This window comes from Trachinotus anak, unplaced genomic scaffold (assembly GCF_046630095.1).
Source record: "Trachinotus anak isolate AG129_WGS33_773 ecotype Australia unplaced genomic scaffold, CSIRO_AGI_Tana_v1 ptg000015l, whole genome shotgun sequence".
Lineage (NCBI taxonomy): Eukaryota > Metazoa > Chordata > Actinopteri > Carangiformes > Carangidae > Trachinotus > Trachinotus anak.
The window spans coordinates 5,455,499-5,472,263 of NW_027273866.1; the positions used below are offsets into that span (position 1 = coordinate 5,455,499).

The 16,765-nt window shown below is 40.5% G+C and overlaps 1 protein-coding gene across 5 annotated transcripts in view; it reads right to left on the reverse strand.

Moving 5' to 3' along the window:
- The window catches only part of LOC139632749 (doublecortin domain-containing protein 2C), a 42,061-nt gene extending 26,741 nt beyond the window's left edge, over positions 1 to 15,320 (reverse strand). Inside the window, exons 1-13 of one of the 5 annotated variants that reach the window (XM_071497920.1) lie at positions 14,799 to 15,318; positions 14,293 to 14,341; positions 13,991 to 14,067; positions 13,717 to 13,848; positions 13,101 to 13,253; positions 12,916 to 12,964; positions 9,197 to 9,329; positions 7,220 to 7,320; positions 6,559 to 6,687; positions 6,197 to 6,289; positions 3,497 to 3,566; positions 1,376 to 1,430; positions 103 to 262 (exon numbers count right to left, since the gene is read on the reverse strand). In XM_071497920.1, the coding sequence (XP_071354021.1) occupies positions 1,414 to 1,430; positions 3,497 to 3,566; positions 6,197 to 6,289; positions 6,559 to 6,687; positions 7,220 to 7,320; positions 9,197 to 9,329; positions 12,916 to 12,964; positions 13,101 to 13,253; positions 13,717 to 13,848; positions 13,991 to 14,067; positions 14,293 to 14,341; positions 14,799 to 15,073 (1,278 nt within the window). In that variant the 5' untranslated portion in view covers positions 15,074 to 15,318 and the 3' untranslated portion in view covers positions 103 to 262; positions 1,376 to 1,413. Of the gene's footprint in view, positions 1 to 102; positions 263 to 1,375; positions 1,431 to 3,496; positions 4,759 to 6,196; positions 6,290 to 6,558; positions 6,688 to 7,219; positions 7,321 to 9,196; positions 9,330 to 12,915; positions 12,965 to 13,100; positions 13,254 to 13,716; positions 13,849 to 13,990; positions 14,068 to 14,292; positions 14,342 to 14,798 lie in introns of those variants that run through there. The other 4 variants (XR_011693614.1, XR_011693615.1, XM_071497922.1 and 1 more) reach the window with 4 other exon arrangements.
- Positions 15,321 to 16,765: the final 1,445 nt, after the last annotated feature.

Genomic DNA, 16,765 nt, shown 5'->3' on the forward strand with positions numbered 1-16,765 from the left:
TAATAATTAAACTCTGCAATTAGGCATCTTACCATGCGCTCAGTGTGAGGCTCCATGTAATATTCATAACCATACATAATTATGCAATATATTCACTGAAATAAGAGGCTATATATTCACGGTGGGGCTGTCAAGAGGCAAGACATTTTTATTTGGTTTATAACACTGTTTCATCTTATACATGAGCAGCTGGCTTCTGGAGAAAGAAGTGAACGAGGACGTCTGGTCCTTAGCAGTCTGACACTGTGTTCTATGGCTCTGGCTGTTAAAGGAAAAAGAAAGAGAGAAAGAGAAAGGAGGGGCAGGAGAGAGAATGAGCACTGAATGGTGATGCTCTCACAATGGGAACCACTAATATCAAAGTCTATCTTCTGGACACAACAAAGGCATACCTTAGTGGTATCATACGTTGACCACAGTCAACACAAGATGCAGAAAGAAAGAAGCGGCATTAAATTAAAATGGAGCTGAGATGGGGTGCTGTCTCAGGATGCATTGTATGATAAATTATACATAATGCTCATCCCAGCATGGTAAAGAACTATAGAAAAAAAACAGCCCTGAAACCCTTGATGGTGCCTGAAGCAAATAAGCAACAGCAGCGGTCTACAGTGGACACACTGTGGACAAGGTTGGCTTTCATCTTGAGATGCAGTTCAAAGCTACAGGCTACGCACAGAACAAACTGGCAATCAAAGCTAATGTGTAACTGGGCAGTGGTGCACTTCAGAGAGCCTGTCGTCTCGAGTGCAGCTGAGATCACACGCAGACGCGTCTCTCACATCACAATGACTGATTTTTCAACGGATGGTCTTTGGAACTTATTATTTTTCACCATGTAAATGTAAAAAAAAAAAAAGGAGAAGAGACTTATTGCTGTTGGGAGCTGCTGCCTTTTGAAGGCCTTTCATGACATGTATATGATGAATGAGAAGAAAAGTATACATTTTCCTCCAACTAAAGTCTCAAATTCTCCTTCAGCAAAGCCATCCCCAAGGATACCATTTTGCACTTTGCCGGAATAAAAACTTTACAAGGATGGATGAATGAAGCAGAGGAATAATAAAATAAGACACTAAGATAATAAGTACTGTAGTGGACTAACATCCAAAGAACACTTAATGTCATACATATCACGAAACTGGTGCTCTTTGTTAAGGGATTTCATAGGCATTTAATATCCATACCAAGCATCTGCAATGCTCACAAGCTTTTATAATGTGTAACAACGGCATGTAACATGTTGTATCTTCATATGGTTGATGAGCCATGCTATGCTATGTGTGGAGCTCTACTACATTATGTACACACATGTATTTGAGATAAATCTATGAATTAATGAGATACCTAATCATATTATTTGTATTTTACATACCTTTCGATTGACTGTCATGCAGATCAAAACAAGGAATGTTAATGTTTCATCTTTTCTGGAAAAATGAGAGAATAAAAAGAAACTGTTTATATATAAGTATTCCCGAGTCAAACCATCATATGAAGACTTCTTACACTTAAAAATAAACAAAATGTGTTTTTCTGTCCCTGTCATATACTGTGCTGCAAAACAATGACCTTTCAGAGTATGACACAATTTTACTGTCAGTATAATACAGATGTGATTAACATAAATAAGACTTAAAGTCAAATAGGCGTAAAGGTCGTCACTCAGGACTGGTCTCGGGCCCGCAAGGTGATTTACAACAACTTAATTTGACTGTGTGGAGTAATTTATCTGTGACAGAGCAAGCCACGCAACTCTCTGCATGTCGTGCACACATACAGGGGACAATATGCCATGACTGCACACATCTCACATCTACCCAATCAGTCAAGATGCTTTACAACTTCTGTCAGAGGCCTTAACAGTTCTCATAAATAACAAGGCCATTGTACATGGTGCCAATAACTTTTGAAGGAGAATCTCAACCAAACTGAACCCAGTAGTATCTCTTTTTATACATGGAAGTCAAGATGGAATACCCCTGGTAAAGTATATGAAGTAGACAGGGGAGAGTAAGTACTTTGATGGTAGATTTGATTTAAGAAAAATCCCTACTATTTTCACTCAGCTGAAAAATTCCTTTCCAGGATAAAACCTGGCACAGATATTGACATTTTGATGCTAAGCAAGTGGCAGGGAGGTTTGATTCTGTTAGAGATCACTTGCATTTCCTTTCACATCCCACTTCCTGCCTCAATGGCTTTCCAGTCTCCAGTCATGCTTTGCAGATCTGTGTCATCTGCAGATCCGCTGTGACAGCGAGGGAATATGAGGCATGAATGATGCAGAACCATTCATAAACACCAACAGCAATATAATGTGATAGGGACAGAAAAATGAGTATGTCGGTCTGGAGCCGGCAAGCAAAAATGTGCTGTGATTTAGTTCAAATGCCCCCTGCAGTGCCCATTGACATTCTGCAGGGAAATCATAGTCGGTACTAGGGTGTACAAGGCTGCATCTCGACCTCTAGTGCTATCAATATGAGGATAATTGAAAGAGAATACATGTATACACGTAAAAATCATACACACGTGTATGAGAGAAACATTTGATGTGAAGTGCAGTCTGTTTGATAACTGCACATATGTGCATACATATGGATGCATATTTGTGTATTTTTATGATAGCATGGATGGCACGTGCATGAGGTAGGGAGCCTGCTGTTAGCACAGGATGCAGTGATTTTCCTGGTGTCGCACTGACAGAGCAAACCTCAGATTGAAGGGCAGACAATGATAACCACCTGCAGAGATTCACATCCTGTTCCATTAGTCACCTTTGGAATTTTCACAAGGGACAATAGAGGATGCTGGGAAACCACTGAATGGGCCTCACTACCAAAGCCTGTGTTTTGTAGGCAATTAGAATTAAATTGCCTGAACCAACTGAAAGGCACATTCCCCCAACAAAGGAGAATGTCAAGTTTACATCATTGCTTTGGTTTGTGTTTTAACACAATGTTATCTTATTTTCCCCAATAATCAAATGTGTATAGCACTTACTTTGTATTTTTTCAGATGTGTTCTGCTCTAGATCAATCAAATAAAAGCCAGACCATGCAATTCTACTTAGAATACAAATTCATGGAGAAAAACAAGGACTGTCATAGTAACAAAGTACATATCCTTGTCATTCTGTCTGAGTGGTTCCAAACTACAAATGACAAGGGAAATATGGTGAATAATCCCAGGCTCTCAGCATGGCACACCTTAATGTGCAGGTGCCTTTAATACTAGAATAAGTCATCTGAGATTGGGGAGGCAAAAAACCCCACTCAACCAGATGGTCTCCATAAAGCATGGCGTAAAGCTCTCCCAGATGTTGAGAGGTGGTTGCGGATCTAGTGACATGCAATGTGAGGGAGGAACTGGTAATGCAGAGTGTATTAGTGGTCTCTTTATGGGTGCATTAGGTGCTGTGGAGGGTAATGTGGGGGCTGCCGCTGCTGCTGTCTGTGAGCTACTACCAGGCTTTATGCTTTGATGAACCTACCCTTGAAAAACCAGGACATTCGTGCCCGTATTCTGCCGAGCCTGGAAGACACCTCCCTCTCTTTAGCCCCCTGGAAAACATAAATCAGTTTCTCATATCATCATCTAGTCATATTCAATGCATATGAAGCTCTAATCAGTAAATCTGTCAGCTTTCTACCCTTTTAGTGATATATCAGCTTCATAATACTCTCCCACATATGCAGTAAATCTCTGACAAAGCCTATGTTTCTTAAAACTCAAAGATGGGGTTGCATGAAGCGTTGAACTTGACTTGAAAACAGACACAGAGAGCGAGTGGAGTAGCAGCTCAGTTTCGGATGTCTCTGTACTGAAAGCTTCAGTGCATTCCAAAGTGTCATCTCTCTCCTTACCACTAAACAGCAGCCCAGACAGGAAGCCAGAATAAATTTCCCCAGTTCATTGTCCCCGCTGAGGACTAGCAGAACATCTCAGTCTGATTAATGGCTGTACACTGTCTAATGAACAGTAATTGAATGGTATAATGCAGCAGGTCCTTAAAAGCCCAGAGGAATCGTCTTTCTCTGCCTAGCTCACTGGAAAAGCAAGGCAGTGACATTGTCTACAGTTGATTATAGTTGACCTTGCATGGGGCGAATAAGGCCTTTGAAATGGCTAACCTAAGCTTCGGGGAATAGGACCATGGAAAAACCAGCTGAAAGACAAATGAAATGGACTTGCATTGGAAAAGGAAAGGAATGGATCAATGCAGCGGTCAATAATGATTCGATTTTTTATCACAAAATTCTTAAGAAGAGGAAGACGATTGATCAGACATCCCTAGTTGTATTGGCATTTCTAACAATATTAATTAAGAAAAAATGCTTAGCTGACTGGTTGATAAATCAGCCAATATTGTTAAATCAAAACAAATGATAGTTGTAAACACAATACCACACCAGCGAGCGCAAATCTACCCTTGTCCACATTTCCTCAAAGTGTATGACATCCACAACATAGTCCCCCCTCATGAAATCAATCAGCTCCTTAACAGAGTGCACTCTAAAGGAAAACCCAACCTTCAGCCCAACAAAAGTCAGTCAAGTGATTATAAGAAAAGCTTTGATAAATGTGCATCAGACTGGAGCTCACCATCCTTCGCTCTCTTCCACTGAGATAGCCTGCCTTCACTCCCAACGGACATCTCCACTTGGCAGAGATGCTGAATCTCGTTATTCTTTATTTGGCCTGGACCACACAGGTCAATATCACACGCACACCACTGCCTCGCACGTGTACTGTCTGTAAATGTATTCACTATTTAAATTCAATGCAATAAATCATTTAAAGCTTCGGCTGAAAATGTAATCATGTAATTGAATTTGGTCATCAATATCTACTATATACATGCACATATACAGGAGTACACGGGGCATTTCACAAGCACATATGAGCACCGGAGTGGGAGGAAATCTGTCCGAACTCAGCTCAAAGTATGAGTCATAGCAGTGCAGTTATCCCTCATTATTATTCACAGCCCTCTAAATGATGAGGTTGCTGACAGCGAGACAGCGACAGTCTGTTTGGCCTCAAAGGGAAAAGAGGAGAGTATGCATGAATGATGGTTAGACTTTAAGTGAGGTAAGTCTCACCTGCAGCATCATTATTTCTAGTCTGACAACAACTTTTATAAATATAACGTAATCCATGATAAAACACGAGTGAAGATTAAACAGAAAAAATTGCTGCAAAGAACGTTTTGGTAAGGTCGAAGGTGTTCTGATTTAAAAAAAAAAGTTTATGATGTCTCTAAATCTTTCTACATTTCAGGCTTAAATGATGTCCTTAGCACTGAACCAACAACTGACTGTAGTTAGTCCTGTTTAAGATGTGGTCTTGCGTGTTTTCAGCTGGAGAGCTCACAACAGAAATCCTCCCTTCTCCTCATGTCAGTCTGTCCTAGCTGACAAATCAAAAACTGCTTGACAAGATAATTATTGCAAAAAGTAGCTTAGTCTGTAAAGGGATTATTATTTTTATTATTATTATTTTCCATTATCTAATGGTCATTCCCTGCAATCCATAGCCAATCTGAATCAGCAATATTCGTGTATGACTAAAAGCGATAAGTAATGAATTAAGCTATTGATGAGGTCTTTAGCCGGGGTCATAACTGTCCCCCAGAAGTCAATAATTATCCCGATAAGAATATCTTTATTGCAAAAGTGCATACAGCAGCAAAATCATCACCACACCAAAACATCCCCCTATGGTGTAATTGCCACTGCTTGAAATTATAGTTTTCATTAAAACAAAATGTTCAAGGTTATTGATTGCTTAAATAAGACTCAATATCTTCTCATTTCAAAGCTGAATGAAATTGCTTGGAATAGTAATATCACCCAACTACTGTGTGCATTCATCACAGTTACACTGCTTCATATTGCTGTCCCTCGGGGATTATTAGAGCAAAATAAGTGTATTTAAATGAGTGTAATTTCTAGGAACCAAAGATCCATGCAAAAACATCTGTATGCACAGCTCAGCTGTACTTCATCACTGTGAACGTACACAATAACCAGAATAAAAGACAGACATCAAATAAACCACATACTGTTATGGAGCTCGACTCTAATAACCAACACAAACTTTTGTGTATTTTTTATGCTTGAGGCTTTAATACATACAGCATCTTTGGCTGCAGCTGGGCTTTCAAAACTCATCCTATATAAAGTTGTACCTGGGGCTCAGGTGTCTTTAATCCTGTGTCTCCAGTGCCAGTATTGTGCCCTGTGCCTTTTACTGACTCTCCTTGCCCTGAAGAGGGGTTGCACTGGTAAATACACAGAACACAAATAAACATACAGAACCATGGAGACGGAAAAACAGGTTATACACACATTAGATTAAAGTATAGTTGCTGGAAGCAGGCCTATGTGATGGTCTTGCAATTATGGAAATGGTGATTACCATAATTGCTGGTTAGAGCACTTTTATGTGACCTAATCCAAAAGCAAATGAAAAAATTGGACATAATAATAAAGCAAAAATGAACTAAACGTGAAATTATAACTATATAAAACTTATAATAAGGGTACTTACATCCTTCCTGGAACCTGCAGACAAAGACCTCTGCAGACACAAGTCATCTGAATCATGGAGGGGGGCCTTGCAGGGACTCACAGAACAACTCCTATCTTCGTACTCCTCTTCAACTATCTTGGCCTCAACCTGCAGGATGGGAAAAAATAAGATTCCCCTTGGCTTACACTGTACTGTACTACCGTATTGATTTTGCTAAATATTTATATATTTATGTAACTTGTTTTATTGAGCATTCATTAGCCAGATACTGAGCAGAAAATTATACTGCACTGTGCTTGAAATATATTCTTAATTCTGTTTGAAGCAGAAAAATACACGGAAAGGTAAAGCTTAATGGGAGGAAAATGGGGTGAGGATGCTATACTGTGAGCCATTCATATGACAGCAAAAAAAAGCTAAAGCAGCTGTAAACAGCTTGTTGTGCTGTTTATCAACATTTATAATGTTTTTGTCAATGACAGCAAGTTGTAAAATGCCTTGCCTTGTGTTAATTTACCTGGATTCAACACATGGGGCAGTGTTTATCTTTGGTGATGGTGATGACAGTGTTTTTGGACTGGATTCAATTCTTACTTCATGTCAGATAAACAGGAGCTGATCAAAGATGATATGCTAAAGACCTCATCAGGCTGCAGTACTGTATGGGGCTGTGTTTTACCTGATCGATTGGCAGGTCCACCTTCACCTGGCGGTCCTCCTGCACCTCTGCTGCTCCTGCCATCTCACTTCTTTTGTTTTGCGCACTGAACACGCTGCCCTCTGAGAAAAGTGATTAATCACAATTACCTCATCTGCTGGCAGTTGCCGTCTCATTCTTCTGCACTCTCATTCTCTCTCTCCCTCTCTACCCCTCCATCTCTCACTGCCCTCCTGTCCTCTCCCTTTTCCTCTCCTGTTCAACTTCACAAGAGATCAATGTTGCTGTCAAGCCATTTATTTATTTAGAATGGTCCCACAGATGAAAAGGGCCACAGAAAGCCACAGCTGCCATGCCACAAATATGGCCAGCCAGCGTGAACTTTCAGTCCGGGGTTAGTCCCTGACAGTGACAGGTTGTTCTTGATGCAAGTGGGGAATAGCTTATATGGCAACATCACTGTGTTTCTGTCCTTGTAAACAAACTCCCTTTTGTCTGCGCCTGCTGGATCTGATACCGGGTGGAAGGTGAATAATGAAACACACTATTGAGCTTGAATCTATTTCAATAGCCTCAAGTAATTTCATTTAAATAGTAAATAACCAAGCATGGTAGATTAATCAGTGATAAATAGAGGCAATGTACAGAAAAATACATTTGGTTCATATGTTTGGCTCAAAGAGGAAATTACACAGCTGCAGAACATGTACACTGAATGTTTCTTTTTATGTTTTTCAGTCAGGCATTATTTTTGGATCTCCTTTTAGACTCATTTTAGTAAAAAAAAATAAATAAAGCATAATGATGAAAGAAATCAGCTGCCAAAAGCTGTGATCCTGTACATGGTGATGTTGTGAAGACTGCTTGCCTTTTGATGGGTTCTAAGAGTTGATTTAGTTGTCGGGAAAACTCTTGACTTTCATCTTTTTTAACTGCTGGGCCTTTGGTGATGACTTTTGTGAGTGGAAACCACACTATAGGCATGATCAGGTATCCAAAGTGTAGCCAAGAAACTGCACTCTGGCCTTGCTACAAACAGCAGCACCATCTTGACATGAGCCCAACAGGAGAAAGACATTATTTTTCTTTCACTATGAAAGGATGGTAGGTTTCAAACTGCGGCAATTATCCAATTTATTCTACCACATAATATCATGTTATTCATGGCCCAAGATGAGTCTTTCAAGTTGAGTCACTGTATTACTGAGCACAGATGGTAAAACAAACACCCATGAAACAGCGCCTACTGAATAACTAAATAGAAGAAGACAGTTCCTCCTATTAATGACAGAGTATCACTTTTAAACAGCCCAACTGAGTATTTTGTCACTTTTATGATCTTTTTCAGCATTATTTGGGATTAATAACTTATTACCATTTTGATTCCCACATCAGGAGAAAATTTGAGCATTTTGTTTTCCCCCGTCATAGTTAGCAGGGATTTCTGGATTCATATTCAACAAAATGGCCTGATTGAATTCATCTATGATTTAAGCCCCCTTGACGGTGTTTGAAGTCTTGCTCTGGTTAATATTCAAAGAAAAGAGTCATGTTTCTTTCAAAGAGCAGAGAGCTGTGTTCTGTTTGGACTTTAAAGAACAGGTTGAGAATTCAAAGAAACCTACTCCACCTGCCAAACGGTAGATTTTCTCTATGTTTGGAATCCACACACTAGAGAGACTAGATCTCCTCACTTACCAACACAGAGAAACGTGTATTGGTGCAGACTCCTACATGTACACAAACACTGTGCCCAAACACATGTACAAGTGGCCAACAGGTTTCTACATGTCATAGCAAGAGAGGAGGGGATGGAGTAAAAAAAACATACTATGAGGACAGAGGGGCAGGAGAGAGAGAGAGAGAGAGAGAGAGAGAGAGAGAGAGAGAGAGAGAGAGAGAGAGAGAGAGAGAGAGAGAGAGAGAGAGAGAGAGAGAGAGAGAGAGAGAGAGAGAGAGAGAGAGAGAGAGATATTTCTATAGTATTGCTCTGTCTACCCCCTGTCGAGAAGAGAACTGGCTTTCTGGACAGCTGCCTCTGTTGTTTGGTTCTCTCTGGCTTGGCTGTGTGTTTCTTCATCTGGCCTCTGGCTGTGTGCTCAAGGTCCTCTCTAAAGCCTGTGTGAGCAAACTACATGGAGAGACAAAAGAGAGGAGAATACAGGAGCACAGATTAAGGCATATTTTCTCAGACTTCTCTGTGATTCATCATCGACTTTTTGCTGTTGTTCTGTGAAGAGGAAGAAGAAAAGAGACAAAACACGATTGGGCGAAACTTGTTTCTCCTCTCTTTTCAACGCTTTTTTACATTTTCCATTGACCTCAATTTTTCATGAGTTGATATGCTTTGTAGCTCCCCCGTGACTCCTACTGTATTGAATTCATCTGGTTCCAATACATCCCGTGCACAACCTATCAATCACTAGGGAGTGTGGCAAACTAATCATTTATTGATGAAATGGAGCAGCCATGAATTTCTAACTGCATTTGTCTTATTTATCAAGCCAAATCAAACAATGAAAATCCAAACAAGCTTAAAGGGAAAGGGAGGGAGTCATAGGGAATAACTTATTCTTCAGCGGTAGACAGCAGAAGGTTATTGATGGAGAGGGGAGGGAAAAAAAAAAACAGGCTTGGGACTTAGTTGCATTGTAGAAGAGTGAAGGAGAAAGAGAGGAAAAGAGAGAAAAAAGAGAGAGAGAGCAGTGGGGAGAGTTCAGAGTGATGTTCAGACAGCAGGGTACACATCTGAATTAATGCTTCCACAAAAGGCAATTTTCTCCTCACAGGCTCCTCATCCCCTCTGTAGGTAGCAAGGTGAGGTATGTCTCCCTCGCAGAGAATGAGAGACACAGACACAGAGAGCAGGAGAGAGCAGACTTAATGTTTCTTTTCAGCTACAGTGCTCTTTACTGCAGCTGCCTGGCTGGATCCCTGGGCTGGCTCGGGGGATAGTGTAGTGATCTCAGGCTTCCACCAGAATACACTTCTGGCAATGGTGTTTGCAAGCTCACTAACATGGAGTCTGGGGAATAACCGCGTTGTTTCTTCACTTGTTTGCTTTCTTTAATGCAGAGGCAAAGTCTGTTGATATTCTTTTGAATTTCTACAGCCGTTGGTGGGCCGAGGGAGAGAAATAAAACAACAAAAGAAGAGTGAAGTTTGCCTAGTATATTCAGCAATAGGGAGTTGAAACAGAGTTCACACTCTAGTGCTGTAGTGTCCACAACCACACAAGATCAAAGACAGAAGAGCAGTGGCACTGTCGCAGTGGTAAGCTGTTAATTCAGTTTCATGAACTCAATTCATCTGTGAATGATGTGTAACAACTTCACGCTCAAGTTCAGAATCAAAATATATCTGGGCAGTCAAAAATTGAACAGCTTGTTTTCCATGTTTACAGCCTGGTGGTGAGATGCAAATAGAGCTTATTTAAATCAACAAAGTTAAATCAAGAGCGTCTCACTCTGGGAGGAGAAAGCAGAGGACGAGGGGTGCTGCAGAGCCAGGAGAGTACAGTACAAGCAGCAGCACAACTGGAAACACGGCAGTGGAAAAGCTGAGGTCATCTCCCCTCTCATTCTGCATTACATATCTACAGTACCGTGTCCTGTGGGAGCAGACAACTCTGTGTATCAGGAGGCCCCAGAGAGAGAGAGACAGGGAGAGAAAGAGAGTGCTAGAGTTAGTGTGAGAGGGGCTCAGGGGGACCGAGCAGCAAGTAATCTGTAGCCCTCTCAAGTGGCAGAGAACAGGAGTCAACAAGAGGACACTGTGATATGATAGCCAGGGGAAAACAGGGGTCCCAACCAATTGGACCGACCAGCCTCCAGCCATACTGACTGTGGTATCAGTAGGAGCCACTCCCAAGGCCAGGTCCTCAGTTGAGCAGACATGCTGGCAGCAGCGAGGGGGTATAGTTTTCCACGGGGCATTGCTACTTCCCCTAACCAATGAGATCATCCAAGAAAAGCATAGAAATGAGGAGCAGCAGCAAGTCATTGCTGATGTCAGAGAGTGCAGCTCATAAAGGTTTAGTCAGACTTTCTGGACTGTTTTCACAGATGCTTTGTGTAGGAGAACAATTGCACTGCTCATTATGATTACAGTAATATGAAAGTACTTTGCTTTGATGCACACCATTATCCTTTTTTCTTTTTGTCTCTTTGCATTCCCCTCTCCCCTATTAATCTTCTCTTTCTGCTATGTCTATCTCAAAACGTTCTACCTCATCATGTCTGTGAACACCTAACTCAGCATATATGCTTGCTTCCGATGGGAACACGGTACGCTGAAGAGTTTCAATATTACACTCTGCAGAGATGTCAGTTTAGACCTCAGTAGTTGCTCCAGACCAGATGTCCCATTCAGCAGTGCAGTAACGCTCTGCCGCCAGTGCAGACAGGACAGACACAATTACCATACAGTGAGGTGGCAAGAGCAAGGTTACATTTTACACAGCCTCACTGGGCATGTTTAAATGATCTTTTTACGGGCATTTCTAACCAGACTGCTGTTGTTTTGTGAGGTCAAACTGAAATTAATGGCAGACATGACCCTATAAATGTATGTATAATCAGTAAGCTAAACAACTGACAGATCAAGACAGAGTGGGCAATATTTGTCACATGTATCTTTCCCCTCTCAAAGGTCCTTATTAACTGGTCAAATCATGTTTACAAATTCATGAGGGATGAGACGAAGAAGCAAGGGGAGTAAAATGCGGCAGCATCATGTCTTGTGAATGACTAATACTACAACGAGCTGGAGGATGCAAAACACACCCATAGCTCTGTCTCTGTCTCCACCTCATGGTACTGTGTGAAATGGCAAAGGCTATGGTCTTGTTTCAGATTTTCTTACCAAATGTGTTGGGACTGAACCTCAGTTAAGCAAAGTATGATAACAGTGAGGTTTTGCATCTATTGTTTTATACCTGGATAGCTTTTAATGAGCTCAACAAATCCTACAAAAATGTGTGATTCGAATAAATTACTTATAAATATTCATGTTTTTTATAAATGTAATGAAAGTGAACCACATATATAGCTAAGGATAAGGTTAGGGGTATTTTTCTCCATCTGAAAAAAATTGGCATCTGCCACAGCATTGTCATCTTTCATGGTTAGAAAAATCAGATGTCAGACACATCTCTCACAGGGGGCCCCATCTCTACCTCAACCTGCTGAGTGGGCATATTCTCATCTTCAGTGTGTGATCTGGTGTTCATCTCGGGCCCACAGCAGTGCAATCCTCACATGGATTCAAAGCATTTCACTGTCTACTTAATCACAATACAAATTGTCCCGGTTCTGGTTTGAATACAAGGTTTTTTTCTTGTTTTCAGTCAGTGAAGTCCCCCTGGTGCATATGATCTGTCTATGAGGCTCACTGCACTTGATCAAGTGGGCCAGCCTGTCTCTGTGGGGATTACCCATCAAAGTGGAAAGCAACGGTAACTCAATGCCTCCTGCAGACAGTGATTGATGATAGTGCTGTTTCATAACGAATTACACCCCCACAACAAGTCTCACACGAGAGAAATGTTAATTGAAATGCTGTGTGCGCAAAGATACGCTTTTCCACTCTGATACTACCAAGGTGTTACAACAATAAGCTAGGGCAAAATTAGAAAACAATGTAACAGTTTAGCATGTCACAAGATCGTGAACAACCAGATGGCAACCTGCACCCAACTCTGAAGCAGCTGTACTCACCGCATCCTTTGCATGTCTTGTCTTTCCAATAGGTGGCAGGATGTCTTCACTGCAGGAAAAAGGGAAAACAAAACTGAAAAAATACATTTTCTTTTTCCTTTTTACATCAATATAGGAACCCAGTGCTTATTTGATTGGTGTGAATAAAAACTTATGTCACTGACTAAAAGTCATAGGTCTCATACCCTTCGATTGTGTTGTTCTCCCTGATTGAATCCCTCGGGACCCACTGGTCATATGGGAGAGCTTTAAACTTTTCTGCACCAACTGCAACATAGTGCTGGTTGTTCTCCAGTTCAGTGGAGCTGCATACAGGATGTCCATCTAATGTGCAAAGCCTGGGAACTCAAGTAAAGAAATAGCACAAAATTGGGGTTGTGTCATCTAAGTTTATAAATAGCAGCATGTTTTCAAATATCCGTCAAAGCAGATATTGCCTAACAAGCACTTTTGGATGATTTCCAATGAGTACATCACAACCCAATATGGTACCAATCACTAATTAATTTGAAAAATCCTTCCACTCTGCAAATGCAGTTAAACTGACAGGAAAATTTCCACTAATCATACTTCTGTCATCTGTATTAGAGAAGCTGACTCCACGGAATCATGTCCACGATAATGAAGGAAATTATTTGTCATGATTCATAGTATATTTGGAAAAACCGTACAAACTTAACAATATGTAACTGTAAAACCGGGGTTTATCTTTCTAATGCAGAGGAAGTGCTGGTAGTATCTTTGCTTGCCACTCACAGGGAATTAACTAACTTAATACAATGTGCTGATGTCAGACATTACCTGTACACGGCACCAGTACGAAGATGCACTTTATCTGTCACCATGGCCAAAACATTTTCCCATTTTCTGAGAGTGTACTTTGGTATCCGTATTCGAGCTGGAGGCACCAAAACAGCTCCGTTGGTAAAGACACTGTGAAACACGACAATATATGACACACTGAAATATTGAAAAAAAGAAAAACAATGAGTTTGATAATTGCATAGCACAAAAGAGGACATTATTCTTTCCACATTGTGGAAAACTTTATATCCACCTTAAAAGCATCACTCACTTTATTGTGCAAGACTCATCAGTTGTGCTCCTCCAGCGAGCAGAAACCACTATTCTGCTGTGAACAACAGGCCGGATCTGTACATTTTAGAAATAAGGAATAGGGCATTTTTAAGTGTCTGACTCAAACTCTGACTTTTGTGTTTATCATCACTGTTTGGGCCCAATTATCCCCCTCTAAAAACACCCTAATCATATGGTCACACATAATAATACAGCACCTGAAAATAAAGGTTAGACTTAGTTTGGTTAGGTATTTAATAATTTTCAATAGAACTGATTAAACACAAAAAGCGATCTTACCTGTTCTTTCTTCTTATTCGGTGGCTTCTTGGTTGTTATCTCACAATAGCTGGAGGACATTAAAAAATCATGCAAATGACTCAACTCCAGGCTTCAGTTGCTAACATATACAATTACTGATGGTCTACAAAGACAGATGGAAGACATCTCTAGACTAAAGAGTGTTTTAGCGTTTATGCTAACTAGATGTTGGTTGACAAGATTGCACAGTAAATCCGAATTCATACTTTACTTCAGATACGTATGTGTAAGTTTATGATATTCAAAGCGTTATTCAAATAAAGACGGATTTTAAGATCTATGAAGTTACAAAACTGGCAAAAGAACAAACATGACAGAAACTTTCTGTATGTGCACCCTACGGTGGAGCTCGTCCTCGGGAACAGTGACCTGACCTCACTCTTAACCCGCCCCCACACACACACACACACACACACACACACACACACACACACACACACACACACACACACACACACACACACACCTTACTGCTTGGTACCTACTCCAGCTTTTTGAACTGCTCATTTCCGGCTGCAACATACACACTCCCGTGATTTAAGTCGTCCAAACGCTGAACTTTGTGGCCCTGAATGGGTGTGTACAGCTTCCTCACGGCGCCAAACGGAGCTTCAATGCCCCTGGTCAAAGAGGTCAAAAAGCTGTCAAAGGTTGACACCTGCCGCGGATTCACAACTATCTTCCTTCCGGGAAAGAAAGCGTCTCCGTTCCTGTAGACGGTTATTGTTTTTGTTGGTGACAAATCGCTTTTCCCCGGCATATTTAGCTAGCTAACATAAGCACTTTAACACAACAAACAATAATGGCGCTCGGCGTCAATTGTAAATGTGTCAGTGGCAGGTGTGTTGAGCCTCCAGAGACGTAACTAGAGATAGCATCCGATAACGGAAACCAATTCTTCCACATGAGTGCTACAGCATCCGGAGACCTATCCACCGCCGGTGCTGTTTGCTAGCGTCTCGCTTTTATTTGTAGCCAAAGTGAACTTGGTGTTTGATTCCAAAACGTGTTTCCATGGCAACCAGCCTCCGGAAACGTAATAGTTTATTTATTTATTAGTTGTACCGACGTTAACATTGGCAGCTTAAAAATGTAGGCCCCAAAATAAGATTTAAGTTGAGCTGTTATGCAAACAGCCAATTAATTTGTGTTTATACGTTCTTCAAAATAATACTGTGCAGTAACTTACTTACCCATGTTGAAATCTCTCATTTCCTTGCCTTTGGTTTAATATAGAAAAACTTCAGCCACAAGCCTTGATACACTATTATTGACTTATTAGGCAAACAACTTCCTACTGCATCCAGTATAGAAAGAAGTGAGTGAGTATCAAAGTATGTTTATTTACATTATTTTGGGTAATTGATATGTATCCATTTATTCGTTTATTTTTACAGTTGTATGTTTAATTTTTTTGTTTTGTCAATTTTGTGTATTTATTTTTATTTACACCTCACATGCTTCATCCCTTTACCACTTATCAGTCTTTGTATTCATCAAAAACTAGCATGCCAGTCCAAATTGTGATTAAAAAAAAATTTTTTTTTTTTTTGGAGAAACAAGTTGTAAAATGTAGTCATATCTTACAAGCACAAGCTAAAACACAACAATTACAGTGCAAATTTGATGTTTTCATGGTGGGTATGGAGGATGTTCCTTATTTTCATGTCCTGTCGCCATATCTCCGATTCACAGACTTCTTTTTTTTTTAAAACAGATTATCTGCCAGTCCACTGTTAGACAGGGCTGTCCAAATTGTTTACCACAAAGGTAACCAGAGATTGCACCAACAATGGCACCTAATTGGTTTAGGCCAGACAAGTCCTGGTCAATTAAATGCATAATTCATCTCAGCATTAATTATTCATTTCTTAAGGGACCGGTGGTGTGCTTTATTAGGGGAACTGCATCATGCATATTCAAATTCCTCTTCTTAGAGCGAAGCAATATTATCTCAGCTGGGATGCCCATCCCAAAAAACAATAGCAGCCTGGGCTGTAAGACAACTTCTATTAATCACACAACTAAACCATTGAGGATTTTCAAAGAGGAAAATGTCATACTAACCCACAGTGTGTAATGTCTTGTTTTTGTCATTCACCAAACATTACACTGTCAAACAATTAACGAGTGTAATTCATTTATTATTATTGTTAACCCTCTTGTGTTTAGATGATCCATTATTTTTAATAATAGTCGTGTCACAGAAAAACTGCCTGTGTTAATTTAACTTAGTATAACAATCAACACTACATGCCATTGTGTTTAGTCCACACCATCAGATTCAATTCAGTGCCTAAGATAGGAGGATCAGGGAGTTTCCTTTGACACTCTTAAAGGTCAAAGCGGCCCATTTTTAGTCTGTAATGGCTGTTTCCCGCAGATTGGAACCTCCGAACTTGTGAACATGCACTATTTAAAGCTAGAAACTGGAACATGTATGTTTTAAGAT